At 41.1% G+C, this 17,279-nt stretch overlaps 1 protein-coding gene across 1 annotated transcript in view; it reads right to left on the reverse strand.

Moving 5' to 3' along the window:
• tm2d1 (TM2 domain containing 1) overlaps positions 1–14,779 on the reverse strand; it is an 87,140-nt gene extending 72,361 nt beyond the window's left edge. Inside the window, exons 1-3 of the mRNA XM_078218534.1 lie at positions 14,665–14,779; positions 13,896–13,966; positions 4,539–4,647 (exon numbers count right to left, since the gene is read on the reverse strand). Of these exons, the coding sequence (XP_078074660.1) occupies positions 4,539–4,647; positions 13,896–13,966; positions 14,665–14,774 (290 nt within the window). The 5' untranslated portion in view covers positions 14,775–14,779. The remainder of the gene's footprint in view (positions 1–4,538; positions 4,648–13,895; positions 13,967–14,664) is intronic.
• Positions 14,780–17,279: the final 2,500 nt, after the last annotated feature.

Consider the following 17,279-nt stretch of genomic DNA (forward strand, 5'->3'; position numbering starts at 1 on the left):
AACCGAGGTTTTCATTGTGTATTTCCTGCAGTAGGAGGTGCACATGGGTTGCTGTGATTTATGGGGTATAGTAATTCCTGACCAGTACAGTATAGGTACAATCATAGAATCCCTACAGTGCAGGAGGAGGTCATTCGGCCCATCGAGCCTACACCGACAACATTATCACTCAGGTCCCATTGCTGTAATCCCACGTATTTACCCTGCTAGTCCCTCCTGACAATAAGGGCAATTTAGCATGGCCAATCAACCAAACATGCACACCTCTGGAGTGAGGGAAGAAACTGGAGCACCCAGAGGAAACCCATGCAGACACGGAGAGAATGTATAAACTCCACACAGACAGTCACCCAAGGTCAGAACTGAACCCGGATCCCTGGCACTGTGAGGCAGCAGTGCTACCACTGTGCCACCGTGCCGCCCAAAAGTACAGTACTTTACTAAAAATGAGATTCAGGTGTAGATAATATTCATAGAAATCATAGAAACCCTACAGTGCAGAAGGAGGCCATTCGGCCCATCGAGTCTGCACCGACCACAATCCCACCCAGACCCTACCCCCACATATTTTACCCGCTAATCCCTCTAACCTATGCATCTCAGGACTCTAAGGGGCAATTTTTTTTTTAACCTGGCCAATCAACCTAACCCGCACATCTTTGGACACGGAGAGAACGTATATTATCCTAGCTGACTTACAGATAGCTCTCAAACTAATAGAATATTGTTACTGTTATTTCATGGCTATAGTTCTAATTAATACCTTGGTTGAAGGGCCATCTAAGTGCTGCTGTGTGCTTCACTCTGGGCGGGGGGGGGGGGGGAACTGGGATTGTTGGTAGGTCTCGGTAGTAAACCGTTTGCCACTCTGGACATTATCCAGTGAGGCCTTGCATTTTCCGATAGCAACAGGGAAACAAAGTAGAGGAAAATTACTTTTGTTAAATTGTTTCATTTGAGTAAAAGTTTTCAATTTATTCTGTTGAAACTGGGATAACTGTACTTGAACCTTCTTTTGATGGAGAGCAAGAAAAGTGTATTATCCCACTGGTTTCCAGACTGCAAATGGGGGCTCAAAGCAAGAAAAAATAATCAAACTTTGGGATGGCTGGAATCTATCTAATTTGCTCCCATTATAAAGTATGCTTGCCATTCGCAACTTCACCCCTTGTGAGACTTTGCAGGAACATGACCCCTGCAAAACAGCTAACTTTACTGTACAGGCACAACCTGCTCAGTCTTTCCCCATAGGAAAAATCTCTTATTCCAGGAATCAGTCAAGTGAACCTTACCTGAACTGCTTCTAATGCAATTATGTCATTTCATAAACAAGGAAACCAAAACTGTACACAGTGCTCTAGATGTGATCTCACTGATACCCTATACAATGAAAGCAAAACATCTTTACTTTTATATTCCATTCTCCTTGCAGTAAATGACAACATTCCACTTGTCTTCCTAATCTCAGCATAGCAACGTTTTGTGATTCATGCATCAGGACATCAAGATCCCTCTGTACCTCAGAGTTCTGTAATCTCTTCCATTTAAGTAGTATGCTTTTAAAAAAAAAATTCCTGCCAAAGTGGACAAGTTCACATCTTCCCACATTATATTCCATCGACCAAATTTCTGCCCCCTCACTTAACCTATCTAAATCACTTTGCGAACTCATTGGGCCCGATTTTTACCATCGCTTTGCGCCTGTTTTCAGGCACGAAAACTTGATAAAGTCGGGCATGAGGCGAGTAGCACAATCTACGTCCATCTCCGCACCAGTTCCCCCTTTACCAAGGCCTGAAAATGGCCGCAATCGGGACCGCACACGCATTTAAATTGACTTAATGGGCTGCACGCCCAACCTTACCGGCACTTCCCCCTTTCCCTCCGCTTTCACCCATCCAGAATTGGCACGAGACAGACATGCTCCACAATAGTCCAATTCGGGCGTTCCAGTTAATGAGGAGGTAGGTGCCTAGCGTCTGACGGCTCTCTGCTTGAGATTGGTGGAGGGTGGAAGGGGGAGGTCCGCTGCCACTCTACCTGAAATCAGTGTGGGGGAAAGGGGTGTCCGCTGCCACTCTGCCTGAGATCAGTGGAGAGGAAGGGGGGAGGATCTAGGTGGTGGTGGGGGGGGGGGGGGGGGGGGGGGGGCTGGAGGATAATGGGGTCAGTAATGTTGTGGGGATGGAGTAATGTTGTGGGGGTGGGGCAATGTCTGTGGGGGCCAGGGGGAGGCACTATCCAGCCCGGAGGGATGTGACAGGGGAGGCACATTCTATTTTTTTTTTCTGCGCATGCGCAGTTGGAGCCACCGATCGGAACTGCAGGGTTTCAGGCATGTTAAGCCCCACCACAAACAGGCTTCTGCAGCGCAACTCAGAATCATTGATATTTTTGCAGGCAGGGGTACCTGAGAAAGGGTCTAAAAGTCAGATCTGAAACACTTCCAGTTTGAAGTCCACCCAACACTTAGAATCAAAATGGTAAAATAGGACCCATTATGTTTCTTCACAATTTATTTTCCTTTCTATCTTTGTGTCATCAGCAAATTTAGCAAATAATACATTTGATCCCATCCAACTCATTAACACAGCTTATAAATTGTTGAGGGTCCAGCACTGATCCCTGTGGTATTCCACTCGTGACATCTTGCCAACCCAAATATGACCCATTTAGTGCTACTCTCTGTCTCCTGTTAGCTAACTAATCCTATATCCATGATAATATGTTACCCCTACACCATAAGATTTGGTTTTCTGTACTAACCTTTGATGTAGAACTTTGTCAAATGCTTTCTGGAAATCTAATTTTATCATTTCCATAGGTTCCCCTTTGCCCACGTTGCTTGTTACTTCCTCAAAGAACTCCAATAAATTGGTCAAACATGATTTTCCTTTCACAAAATCCCGTTGACTGAACCTGATTTTAGAAAGGTCCCATTAAATTGGAATGCTTCCTTTTTTCCAACTGATGGCACATTTCCAGAACCTCGGGAATTTTGGAAAATTAAAATCAACGCCTCTACTAGCTCAACAGCTGCTCCTCTTAGGACCCTAGGATAAAGTCTGTCTTTCAGCTCTCATAACTTTCTCAGTAGTCTTCCCCTAATGAGGTGATTGTTTAATGTTCCTCCCTCCCTTTCACCTCTTGGTGCAAACTTATGTCTTGGACGTTATTTGTATCATCTACAATGAAAGCAGATGCAAAATATCTGTTCAATTCATCCACCAGTTCCTCATTTTCCATTATTGCCCCAGACTTATTCTGTAGGGGATCAACATTCACTTTACTTACTTTTTCCTTTTTAAATAACTATAGAAACTCTTATGATCTGTTTTTATATTTCTAGCCATCTTCCTTTCATACTCTAATTTCCCCCTCATTTTTATACATCCTTTGCTGTCTGTTATATTCTGTCCAATCTTCTAACATGACATTAATCTTTGTAGGAAAGTATGCTTTTTCTTTCAGTCTAATACTATTTTTAACTTCCTTATTTAGCCACAGATGGCACTTCCTTCCCCTAGAAGAGTCTTTCTTTCTCACTGGAATTGTCTCCTTGTAGAGTATTACGAAGTATCTCCTTAAATGTCTGCCATGACATCTCCACTGACTGACCCCTTAATCTAATTTCCCAGTTCATTTTAGTTAGCTGTCTTCATACTCTCAGAATTGTCTTTATTTAAATTCAAAACACTAGTCTTAGACCCACCCTTCTCCCCAACTGAACTGAATGCAAATTTAATCATGTTGTGATCACCACTACCAAGGGACACCTCTAATATGAAGTCATTAATTAATATTGCCTCATTGCAAATTACCAGATCCAGAACAGCCTGCTCTCTGGATGGTTCCAGCACATGCTGCTCAAAAAAGTTAAAACAATAGTATTGACACAAAAAACAGCAGGGTGTGAAATTAATGTTAGACTTCAGAAATTATTTTATTATTTTGCCATTTTGTAAAAGGCACCACCATGAATTTGGAAGATTAGCAGACAGGGCAAATTTAACACTTTAATGTTACACAAAAGAAGCATTAAATATGGCAGATGAGATAAAATTAGTAATTTGGGTAAATTAGCAATTTTCAGTAAATCTACTGTGTTCCATTTAACATTGAAAATGGACATTAAAGAGCATAAATCTAAGAATCGCAACTACTTTTCACAATGCCCAAACCAACTTGCTTTTTTAACAGACTAACTGATCACTCTGAATATTGCTGTATGTGGGATGTGCTATGTACAAAATGGCCACCATGTTGACCTACGCTGTACGTTATAGAACGTTACAGCAGAGAAACAGGCCATTTGACCTACAAATGTTTTTTGTCTCCACTGCAACCAAGATTAACCCCATAAACATTTCTCTTTCACGCAACTACCTGTCTAACTTCTGAAAATCCTCTGCTTCAATTATTGTTGTGAATAATTGAACTTTACATAAATGCTATGCTTTAAAACTAGACCAGTAGCCAGAATTGAAAATTTTTTTTTGTTTACAGTGTGGCACAATATAGAGGGTTGAAATACTTACACATTACGGCATGTAAAGGGCTTATAAAAGCCTACTTCCTTTCCACTGAAGGTGTTCACAACCCCACTATAATTTCTGCAGGTGATATTTGGAGCTGGTAAACATGGAACTGGAAACAAAACCAAAATAAAAGACATTAAGTTATGGAGGGTTTCACTTTATATTTACGAAGAGTTGACAAGTTAAAATTGTGTAATTTAGAATTCCCATATCAAGTTATTATGCTTTGACAAAGCGTCATCTAGACTCGAAACGTCAGCTCTTTTCTCTCCTTACAGATACTGCCAGACCTGCTGAGATTTTCCAGCATGTTCTCTTTTGGTTTCAAATTCTAGCATCCGCAGTAATTTGCTTTTATCAAATTATTATGCATATGGTAAAACGAATATGAGCTCAGCTTTAGAACAGAGTGCATACCTTGGATTTGGTGAGTGGGAATTTGGGTGAAGAGGGGAAGGAGATATCCCTTTCCTTTAGCATTTGCTACCCTTTTCACTCTGTAAGAATTGTTTTTTAATCTACTACAGGGAAAGGAGCCAGCACATGGTGATTATCTGTCAAGTAGTTAAAATCTATTCCAGTCCTGAGGTTTAAAATAGTATACCAACTGGTGGTAAGGTCACTCAAATAGATGAAAAAGGAAAATAAAAGTGAATAATATAATTAATTAAAACACATTAAGGATGGCAGGACAGGTGGCATGTCAAGGCTGCAGCATCTGGGAGTTCCTGGATGCCAGTGTAATCTTGAGCAAACATGCTTGCAGTAAGTGTTTGCAGTTCGAGGAGCTTTGGCTCAGGGTTATTGAGCTGGAGGCTAAGCTGCAGACACTGCAACGCCAGAGAGGGGGAAAGTTACTTGGATGCTTTGTACCAGGAGGCAGTCACACCGTTTAGGATAGGGTCTTCTGATTTGTCGTCAGGAGATTGTGACTGTGAGTGAGGCAAGTATGTACCCACAGGGTAGAAGTGCAGGAGCCTCAGACTTTGCAATACTCCAATATGTCTGAGGTTTTCTCAGCTTGTTTGGATGAGAGTAGGGGCTACAGGTTGGATGAGCGAACTGACCATGGCACTGTGGTCCAGGAAGCCACTCAAGTAGGGGGAGCAAAAAGCACCATCGTGGTAGTAGGGAACAATATACTGAGGTGGCTTGACACTGCTTTCTGCAGTCAAGAGCGAGGGTCCAGGCTATGTTGCCTGCCCAGGGCCAGGATTCCGACAACTGCTGAGGGTTGGAGAGGAACTTGCAATGGGAGGGGAAGGATCCAATTGCTGTTGTCAGTTGTAATAATCTCTGGATTATTACCTGAGCCACATGAAAATTGGCATAGGGTACACTAAATTAGGGAGGTGAATATGAGGGCAAGAACTGGCAAAGTGAACTGGCAAATTAGGTTAAGGGAGAGATCAATAGAGTCACAGCAGCGAACATTTAAGGGAAATTTCAGAATACACATAATACACATTCCAACAAGAGAACATTTTCAAGGGTGGGGACCCACCATCCATGGTTAACTAAGATAACATCAAATTTAAAGAAGATGCATTTAATTGTGCAAAGATGGGTGGCAGGTCAGAAGATGGGACAGAATATTTTTTTTAAAAAACAAAGAATGTCCAAAAGGCTGATAAGGAGGGAAAAATCAAGAGCATTAGAGAAAGTTGGCTAGAAATATAAATGATATGGAGATACCGGCGTTGGACTGGGGTAAACACAGTAAGAAGTCTCACAACACCAGGTTAAAGTCCAACAGGTTTATTTGATAGCAAAAGCCACAAGCTTTCGGAGCTCTGCTCCTTCGCCAGGTAAGAGGGAGTTCTGTTCACAAACAGGGCATATAAAGACACAAACTCAATTTACAAAATAATGATTGGACTGCGAGTCTTTACAGGTAATCAAGTCATAAAGGTACAGACAATGTGAGTGGAGAGAGCATTAAGCACAGGTTAAAGAGATGTGTATTGTCTCCACACGGGATAGTTAGTGAGATTTTGCAAGTCCAGGCAAGTCGTGGGGGTTACAGATAGTGTGACATGAACCCAAGATCCCGGTTGAGGCCGTCCTCATGTGTGCGGAACTTGGCTATCAGTCTCTGCTCAGCAACTCTGCGCTGTCGTGTGTCGTGAAGGCTGCCTTGGAGAACACTCAAGCATTCTCTCCACTCACATTGTCTGTACCTTTAAGACTTGATTACCTGTAAAGACTCGCATTCCAATCATTATTTTGTAAATTGAGTTTGTGTCTTTATGTGCCCTGTTTGTGAACAGAACTCCCACTCACCTGGCGAAGGGGCAGCGCTCCGAAAGCTAGTGGCTTTTGCTACCAAATAAACCTGTTGGACTTTAACCTGGTGTTGTGAGACTTCTTACTAGAAATATAAAGTGAGAAGTAAGAGTTTCAATAAACATTTAAAAAGGAAAAGAGCGAACAAAGTCAGTGTCAGTCCTATAGAAAGCAAGTCTGGGGAATTTAATAATGGAAAATATAAAGTTTCCTCCCACAATCTGGAAGATGTGCTGGTTCGGTGCATTGACCTGAACAGACGCCGGAATGTGGCGACTAGGAGAATTTCACAGTAACTTCACTGCAGTGTTAAAGTAAGCCTTACTTGTGACTAATAAATAAACTTTAACTTTAAGGAGAGGGCAGCTGAATTGAACAGCTGTTTGCATCGGTCTCCACTATAGAGGATAGAATTTACATCCCAGAAATAGCTGTAAATCAGGAAATGGGGAGGAGGAAGGAACTCAAGATTAGGGATCCCATGATTCACTGAATGTGTGTGTGTGAATGAAACGAGAGGGCGAGCAAGTGAAATGGGAGAGTTCCTTCAGCACTCTTGGGGGGTCAAAAGGGTTCTGTGGCTGGAAACAACATTAACAACATTGACCTCAGCCCTATTCACTTCAAATGCCTGCCTTTCACACCCTTTGATGTCCTCATCTTTCACTCAGTCGCCAGTTTAACTAAATTAGTCATACAACTCCTGTAATCCTGCTTTACAGAATACCATAGCAAACCACAGAAATATATTAAAAAAAACATTTTCACAGTAAGCATGAATGGATCTTTTTTGGTTGGTGAGATGTAACAAATGATGTGCAACAGGAATCAATGTTGGGCTCTCAATTTTTTTACAATCTGTATGTATGGCTTGGATGGTGAGATTGAACATTGGAAATAGAACAGTACAACACAGGAACAGGCCCTTTGGCCCACAATGTTGCGCTGAACATGACACCAAATTAAACTAATCCCTTCTGCCATTTTCCTCTATTCCTTGCATATTCACGTGCTTATCTAAAAGCCCCTTAAACGTCCCTATTATATCTGCCTCCACTACCACCCCTGGCTGCACGTTCCAGACATCGACCACTCTGTAAAAAAACTTGCCCTTCTCATCTCCTTTGAACTTTCCCCCTCTTACCTTAAGTGCATGTCCCCTCGTGTTTGACATTTCAATTCTGGGAAAAAAGATTCTGACTGTCAACTCTATCTATGCCTCTCATAATTTTATTGACTTCTATCAGGTCTCCTCTCAACCTCCACTGCTCCAGAGAAAACAACCCTAGTTTGTCCACCCTGTCCTTATAGCTCATACCCTCTAACCCAGGCAGCATCCTGGTAAACCTCTTCTGTACCCACTCCAAAGTCTCCACATCCTTTCTGCAATGTGGCGACCAGAATTGAACGCAATACTCTAAGTGTGGCCTTACCAAAGTTTTATAAAGCTACAACATGACATTTTGGGTCTTGTACTCAATGCCCTTACCAATAAAGGCAAGCATGCCATACACATTCTTTACCCACTATCTACTTGTGTGGCCACCTCAGGGAGCTATGGACTTGAACCCAAGATCCCTCTGTACATCAATGCTGTTCAGGGTCCTGCCATTAACTGTATACTTACCCTTAACATTTAATCTTCCAAAGTGCAGCACCTCACACAATTCTGGATTAAACTCCATCCTTTCTCCGCCCTTATCTGCAACTGATCTATATCCCACGGTATCCTTTGACAGCCTTCTACATTATACACAGCTCCACCTATCTTTGTGTCATCTGCAAACTTACTAACCCACCCATCTTCGTTTTCATCCAGTCATCTATATATATCACAAACAACAGAGGTCCCAGTATGGATCCCTGCAGAACACCACTAGTCACAGACCTCCAGCCAGGAAAACACCCTTCCACCACTACTCTCTGACATCCATGGGCAAGCCAATTCTGAAACCAAGTGGCCAAGTCACTGCTTGAAGATATGGTTACTAAATTTGCTGAGGGAGTGTATCTTAATGCCCTTTTCATAGAATCCCTACAGTGCAGAAGGAGGCCATTTGGCCCATTTTATCTGCACCAACTCTCTGACAGAGCATCTTACCCAGGCCCGATCCCCATAACCCCACATATTTAGCCTGCTAATCCCTTTAACCTACACATTTTGGGACACTAAGGGGTAATTTAGCATGGCCAATCAACCTAACCCGCACATCTTTGGAGTGTGGGAGGAAATCAGTGCACCTGGAGGAAACCCACGCTGACACAGAGAAAATGTGAAAACTCCACACAGTTACTCCAGGCCGGAATTGAACCCGGGTCCCTGGTGCTGTGAGGGAGCAACGTTAACAATTGTGCCACCCATTGGGAAGGAAATCTGCCAGCCTTACCAGGTCTGGCCTACATGGGACTCCAAACCACACTGTGGGTGGCACAGTGGTTAGCACTGCTACCTCAAAGCACCGGGACTCAGGTTCAATTCCGGCCTTGGGACACACTTTCTCCCCATGTCTGCGTGAGTTTCCTCTGGGTGCTCCAGTTTCCTCCCACAGTCCAAAGATGTGCGGGTTAGGTTGATTGGCTATGCTAAATTGACCCTAGTGTCAGAGGGATTAGCGGGGTGAATGTGTGGGGTTACGGGAATAGGGAGAGCATGTGGTTAGTACAGACTCGATGGGCCAAATGACCTCCTTCTGTAATGTAGGGATTCTATGAATACGGTTGACTCTTAACTGCCCTCCAAAATTGCCTGGCAAATCATTCAGTTCAAGGGCAATTAGAAATGAGTAATAAATGCTGGCTCAGCCAGTGATGCCCACATCACATGAATAATATCGACTTCTAGAAGCGTAGTGGAGAACATGCCCTTGTCTACATCAACGGGGATGAAGTAGAAAGGGTCGAGAGCTTCAAGTTTTTAGGTGTCCAGATCACCAACAACCCATCCTGGTTCCCCCATGTTGACACCATAGTTAAGAAAGCCCATCAACACCTCTATCTGCTGGAGTTCAGAAGAATAAGAGGCGACTTGAGTGAAACATCAAAACCTGAGGGCCTTGTCAGGGTGAACATGAAGAGATGTTTTCTCTTGTGAGAGAATCTAGAACTCAGGGTCACTGTTTAAAATACGGGGTCGCTCATTTTGGACAGAGATTGGATTTTGTTTTCTCTCAGAGGGTTGAGAGACTTTGGAATTCTCTTCCTCAAAAGGTGTTGAATGCAGAGTCTTTAAATATTTTTAAGGCCAGTCTATATAGAATCTTGATAATGCAAAGGGGTATTGGGGGTAGGCAGGAATGTGGAGTTGAGGTTAAATTCAGATCAACCGTGATCTCATTGAATGGTGGAGCAGGCTGGAAGGCTCAAGTGGCCTACTCCTCCTCCATTTTGTGTGTTGGTATTTAATTGTTTTAAATATTGCACTTCCAACGCCTAACTATCATGTGCTGATGCATGGTTCACAATCAACAAAGTGATCAAAAATGAAGACTGATGAGATTCACGTCGTAAAATCGCAATGTAAACCTATTCATTTTATCCAACTTCAAATCCAGGAAAAATATTTCTCAGCCAATTAAATCTGTACTTAAAATATTAAATTGAAATTGATACAATATGCACAAAAATTTATGAATGAAGAAACTTCATGACAATTTGGGGAAAACATCATATAATCAGTTTCCCACTGACAACATTACATGAGTTACTGAGGAAACAGCTTATGTTCATATTCCTTCAGTAGCAGCCACATTTCCCTGCTGAAAAAGTTTCATGGTGAACTGCTAAAGCTTAAATATAAGAGATGCAGAACAGAAGGCAATCAAAACTTTTTACAAGCAGAAAGTCCAACAATTCACTTCCAGTGTTATTGATAGAAGCAGAAACGAACTAAACATTCAAGATTAGATTGGATAGATGAATGAAGTGGTTGAAAAAATGTGAATTATTTCCTTGCGTGGAGGGTAAATGCAAACATAGACTTGTGAGGCTTAATGACCCATTGCCAAGTGGCAAGTTCTACGTATTTCCACGTTAGGGCTACTAAGAGTGCACTACATATTACTTGGTGCCCTTGTGCATCAGTCGCTGAAAGTAAGCGCGTAGGTGCAGCAGGCAGTAAAGAAGGCAAATCGTATGTTGGCCTTCCATAGCGAGAGGAATCATATAGGAATAGGGATGATTTACTGCCCAACGGCATTGTGGGTCAACCCATAGCACATGGACTGCAACGATTCAAGACGGCGACTCACCTCCACCTTCTCAAGGGCAATTATGGATGGGCAATAAATGCTGGCCACACAGCGACACCCATGTCCCACAAATGAAATTTTAAAAATTGTATAGGGCATTGGTGAGGCCACACCTGGAGTATTGTGTGCAGTTTTGGTGTCCTTATCTGAGGAATAAAGTTCTTGCTATAAAAAGTGCAGCAAATGTTTACCAGGCTGATCCCTGGGATGGCAGGTCTGTCACATGAGGAAAGATTAAGTTGGTTAAGATTATATTCATTGGAGTTTAGAAGAGTGAGAGATGATCTCATAAGAGTTTATAAAACTAACAGGATTAGACAAGGTAGATTCAGAAAGAGGGTTCCTTATGGTGGGGAATCCAGAACTAGGGGTCATAGTCTGAGGTGAATAGAAATTTATTCACCCAGAGAGTGGTGAATCTGTCGAATTCACTACCACAGAGTGTAGTTGATTGCAAAATAGTGTGTAATTTCAAGAAGAAATTAGATATAGCTCTTGGAGCAATAGGGATCAAGTAATATGGGAGGAATGCAGGATCAGGATATTGAATTCAACAATCAGCCATGATCAGAATGAATGGCTGAGCAGGTTTAAAGGGCTGAATGGTCTACTCCTGCATCTTTTTTCTATGTTTCCATCAAAAATTATAAAGTAGTGGTGCAGCATCTGAAAAGCATATAATTCATTGGAAATACAAGGTAATGTGTTGCTATGAGGTTAAAAGGTTTACAACAAAATATAGTTCAGGAAAAACAATGATAGGAATTAATAGTATGGTTTAAAATTGTGTAGGGCCTTTCATCTCTGTCTGGCAATCTGTTCAAGCAACTGCGTAGCCATAAAGCATGAAAAATCGCTGTGTACAACAGAAAGGGAGTTTTAATAAATTCTAGAGTGAAATAAGATGAGTCATATACATGGGAATAAGATAGGATCTGAAATACATTTTTTAAAGCTAGATATACTAATGGAGAAATCTGACATTGTCCAATATAAAATTTGATTTTATGGATTTTTAAAAATTCATTCGTGGGATATGGGTATCTCAGAAATAGTTATGGCACAGTGGGTCATTAAAAAAATGCTTGTCATGTTCAATACAGGCATAAAGATATTAAAAATTTTAAAGCAAGGCCTCAGTATAACATGTGAATTCTTTGGCATCTGAACTTTTAGACAATAAAGTATGTGCCCAATATCTAATTGAATATAGACAGCCCAGAGTGAAGGAATGTCACAGTCATTTGCAAGAGTCACACATCTCATAATTTAAGAATGGACCAAAACCTACAGACAATAGGGTTTGCAGACAACATGACTCCATGTTTCACCAGGGACAAGAGAGATATTGAAATGCCATGGGTCTAGACAAATATCAAATGGATCCTCTTGACCTTTCTTGGCATGGTGATGTCTCCACATCCAGACGCAAAGAACTTGAATGTCTCAAACTTACAAAAAAAGTGAAAAGCCATAACACAGGATGTTTACTGATCTAACACACCACCTATTTTGGAAAAGGACTTTGGACTTGAAATAGGTCACATGGTTAAGGCAGTCATGTTTGTTACCTGTTTCTAAAAATAACAAAAGCTTTCTGAAACCAATACCATCAGAAACACCATCTAAGCCATCAAGACAGTTGCAACTATGCATTCAAAGCAATATACATCGAAAGTGGGAGGAGGACTCTCCACCCAGCCTGTTCCAACTTCAAGTTCACCTATGAGCCAGCCTCCTGACAGTTCAACTCCAGGAAGCCTTACTAAGAATTTGCTTTTACCAGGCCTCCACTCCAGCTAAAGCATCAATTTATCCAAGAACCTTAAGGTGTGCGATGAAAGAGGCCAAACTAATTCCAGACTGTAATCATTTTTTTTACTTCATCTGTATCTAATTTTTGCGCAATAGTATGAGAGAGACACCACATTTTAAACTTCCGCAGTAAGTGTCTGATAATAAGTAATTTTCTTAATTTTTCAATTCACAAAAACCTTGCTGTTGTGATCATATAAATTAGGACAAACGACACTGAGTGTAAGAAAACACACTAACCTCACAATAAAAAAACAAATGATATCTATCACACACTTCATTCAACAAAGCATAATGTTTATAGGGCTTTTTTTTTAAACAGCAACACTGCAGTGCAAAAGGGGAGGTTCGTGTTTATTTAAATGTTCTCAAAATATTGCCATCTGCAAGAACATTCAACAGTGCACAACAAAGAAGCATGGATTCCCTGGTATTAACTCCCGATTTCCACATTTATACATTTGCAGGTGACAATTGTTAGTCAGTTTCAGTTGTATTGACTGTGGAATTATCCGTGAACACCAACAGTTTCATAGTCATTACAACCACAAAATTCAGGGCACTGTTTTGTCAATAATAAATTAAGTCAACTAAATTACTGTCTGTAATGTAAATACATAAACTCCTGGAAATACTCAAGAGTTCTAACATCTGTGAAGACAGAAACAGAGATAATGATTCGGGTTGATGTCTGACAGGGTTACCTCAGTTTCTAGTTCCACAGATGCTGCCATATGAGTTGAGTATTTCCACCATTTTCTGTTTTCAGATTTCCATCATCTGCAGTACTTTTATATTGTCATTTCTAGTTGTAAAATCTTAATGTACAAAGGATTCATCTAATAAAAGATAGATGAATCTCGGATGTTCTTCCGCAAGAGGGAGGGCAAACCCTTGCTCTTGCACATTTTAGGAGGGAGGCCAGTTACAAGGCCAAAAGCAAGGAAACAAGTCATTTCCCCTTGAACTTAGAACCATCATATTATAACTGGTAAGAAAATACATGTACCAAAAGCTATTTCATTCGTGCAATTTTCTGGCTCTTGTGTTACATCATTGATCTTGGGAGTATCACAGATGTATGTATGGAAACAAATATTAAGGAAATATTACTAAAGTTATGTCTTTTTAAGCTTATAGATATTTAATGTTTATCATTAATATTGAAAGCCAATAACAGTATCAAGAGGAAGAAAGCAGTGCAGAAAGTTTTCAAATATTTCCACATTAACATTTTATTCAAGTTAATTTATTGTAACATGAAAAACATATCTAAATCTCAAAAAAGAATCCCAAGAATATCCCCACTAAACTACCAGTTTCAATTGATCACCAGACCTGATGCATTAGTAAAACTGGGCATATACAGTTGTTGTACAGATGCATATTTGAACATCAGAAGAATTTACATGATCAGCGCTACTCTCCTGTCACTTAGTGGTTGTACAGAAATGAAAAGAACCAAACACTTATTATCCACATCAGGTACGTATATTTAACAGCCTCACGCTAATGTAATATATATATATGACAATATATAACAGCTTGATGATAACACTTCAATCCCATTTGTTTGTAGTAAAATCCTCATGTGGCTTTAAAAATGACAATTCATTATAGATTCAACGTGCATTAATCTCACCACCGCCGGTCCTGAGGTGTTGGCCCTGAGTTTTGATCCCTAATTATTTTAAGAAGTGTCAGAAACACTGGCGCAGTTGCTCGATTACTCGCCAACCAATTTATCTGATGATAGACGAATAACACAGAGTAAAGGATATTGCCCGAGTCGCAGTTCATCGCATTTATCAACATCAACAGAAATAGCGTTTAAAAAACAAAGACACAGAAATAACAGGGAGAGCCACCGCTCCCTGGGCAGCGCCATCTTGAAATTTGATCACGTGCCAGGGGGCGTGTCCATCATCTGTCATTCAACATAAATACAACACAAACAGAACAAAATAGACCACCGCGCTGCAACACAAACTGCAGAAAGCCAACGATGAATTGTGCATAAATGCAAAACAGAAATACAACTGTGCACACATACAATGCTGAACTGTGCACAAATACAACACGGAGGCACAGTGGTTAGCACTGCTGCCTCATAGCGCCAAGGACCCGGGTTTGGTTCCCGGCTTGGGTCCCTGTCTGTGTGGAGTCTGCACTTTCTCCCCATGTTTGCGTGGGTTTCCTCTGGGTGCTCCGGTTTCTTCCCACAGTCCGAAAGATGTGCTGGTTGGGTGCATAGGCCGTGCTAAATTCTCACTCAGTGTACCCGAACAGTTGTCGGAGTGTGGCAACTAGGCGATTTTCACAGTAACTTCATTGCAGTGTTAATGTAAGCCTACTTGTGACAATAATAAATAAACTTTAAACAAACAACTACATATGCAATATGGAAGTACAACTGTACACAAATATTTCGATTTGATTTGATGTACCAACATACAGTGAACAATGCTGAAGTACAATTGTATACAAATACAATAATGAAATACATAACACTGCTTCTTCAAAAATTCTATCAAATATCACAAATATAAAAACATAATGCTGGTACCCAAAACATTTATACAAGTACAAGTGGGAGGTTGGTTTAGCTCAGTTGACTGGGCAGCTGGTTAGTGATGCAAAGTAATAGTATGGGTTCAATCTCTGTACCGGCTGAGGTTATTCATGAAGGCCTGCCTTCTCAACCTTGCTCCTTGCCTGAGGTGTGGTGACCCTCAGGTTAAATCACCACCAGTTAGCTCTCCCCTCACAGGGGAAAGTAGCCTATGGTCATCAGGGATTATGGTGACTTTACCTTTTGCAAGTACAGTACAGATATACAAATATAATACTGGTACAAATTAGTAAGCAAATACAACACTAATATACATCACAAATAAAAGCAGACAAAGAAGCATCTGCAGAATTGGTACCCACAAGCTGTACAAAAATATCATGTGTGGCACTGTCGCCCAAATACTGCGTACAAATACTGATATATAAATATAATGTTGGCATCCAGCATTGGTTCACATAAATACAATAACAATATACAATGTTTTGCATTTAGGATGACACGGTAGCACAGTGGTTAGCACTGCTGCCTCACAGCGCTAGGGACCCAGATTCCATTCCCGGCTTGGGTCAATTTCTATGTGGAGTCTGCACGTTCTCCCAGTGTTGGCGTGGGTTTCCTCCGGGTGCTCCAGTTTCCTCCCACAGTCCGAAAGACTGCTGCTGGTTAGGTGCATTGGCCATGATAAATTCTCCTTTAGTGTACCCGAATAGAAACCGGCGCGTGGTGACTAGAGGATTTTCACAGTAGCTTCATTGCAGTGTTAATGTAAGCCTGTTTGTGACACCAATAAATTAACTTTATATACTGCTCTTAATGTAGTAAAATTAGCCAATGTTCTTCATCGAGAAGTCCAGTACTGCTGTGTAAGTATTGCACACAAATACAATACGGATATATAAATATAATATGCTTCCAAAATGTCCAAAAATACAAGTCAGCGAGGCTTTTAAGCAGAAAACTTTGATGAGGTTTTCATCAAATGCAGGAGAATGCAAGAAACTAATTAGGAATTATTTTCTTTAAGTCAAATGTGACTACCTATTGAGGTGGCAAACCATAACATATTCCATCATATTGTATTACAAACGGAAGACAGTGAAATACAAATTAAATTGAGTCTGATGGTAACTGCTGCCTCATAATTCTATTTGCTGTGAAATAAAATAACTTGACTAATTCTGAATATATTGCAAGTGCAGAGGGACCGAGAGATATACCTGCACAAATCATTGCAGGTGGCAGGGCAGTTGAGCAGGTGGTTAATAAAAGAAATGGGATCCTGAGCTGGAAAACAGGGGCATAAGTTATGACAACCCTGTATAAAACATGAGTTCAGCCTCAACTGGGGCATTAGGTATTATGTCTAGGTCTGGGCACCAGACTTTAGGAAATACATGAAGATATTTGTAGTAATTGTTTCTTTAAGGGCAACGCAGCAGACGAGGGTCACCTGGCTTCAGGGACCAATTGGGACTGAGAGTGTGTATTGACTGAGAGGGGGTGAAGTCCTTTCTTGGGCAGCAGACATTCTGAAGACATGTAGGGAATGGGGCAACCAGTGGTCTGCTCCGGGGCATGCTGCTAGCCTCTATACAGTTTTTCATTGTTAATAAATACCCTTTGTGTTCCTGACAATATGATTACATTATAGCATTGTAATTGTGGAGGAAAAAGGACAAATTGCCTTTTCTGGGTTTGAGGAGAAAAGAGGGGAGAAGAGGGAGTGGGGGTTGTGTGGGAGAAGGGGGGGAGCATCTGTCTCTGGGGGGATATATGATATATGTTGCGAGACTTGATTCTTTGTGATACTGTTGTCTC

Source organism: Mustelus asterias, chromosome 8 (genome assembly GCF_964213995.1).
Source record: "Mustelus asterias chromosome 8, sMusAst1.hap1.1, whole genome shotgun sequence".
NCBI classification, from domain to species: domain Eukaryota; kingdom Metazoa; phylum Chordata; class Chondrichthyes; order Carcharhiniformes; family Triakidae; genus Mustelus; species Mustelus asterias.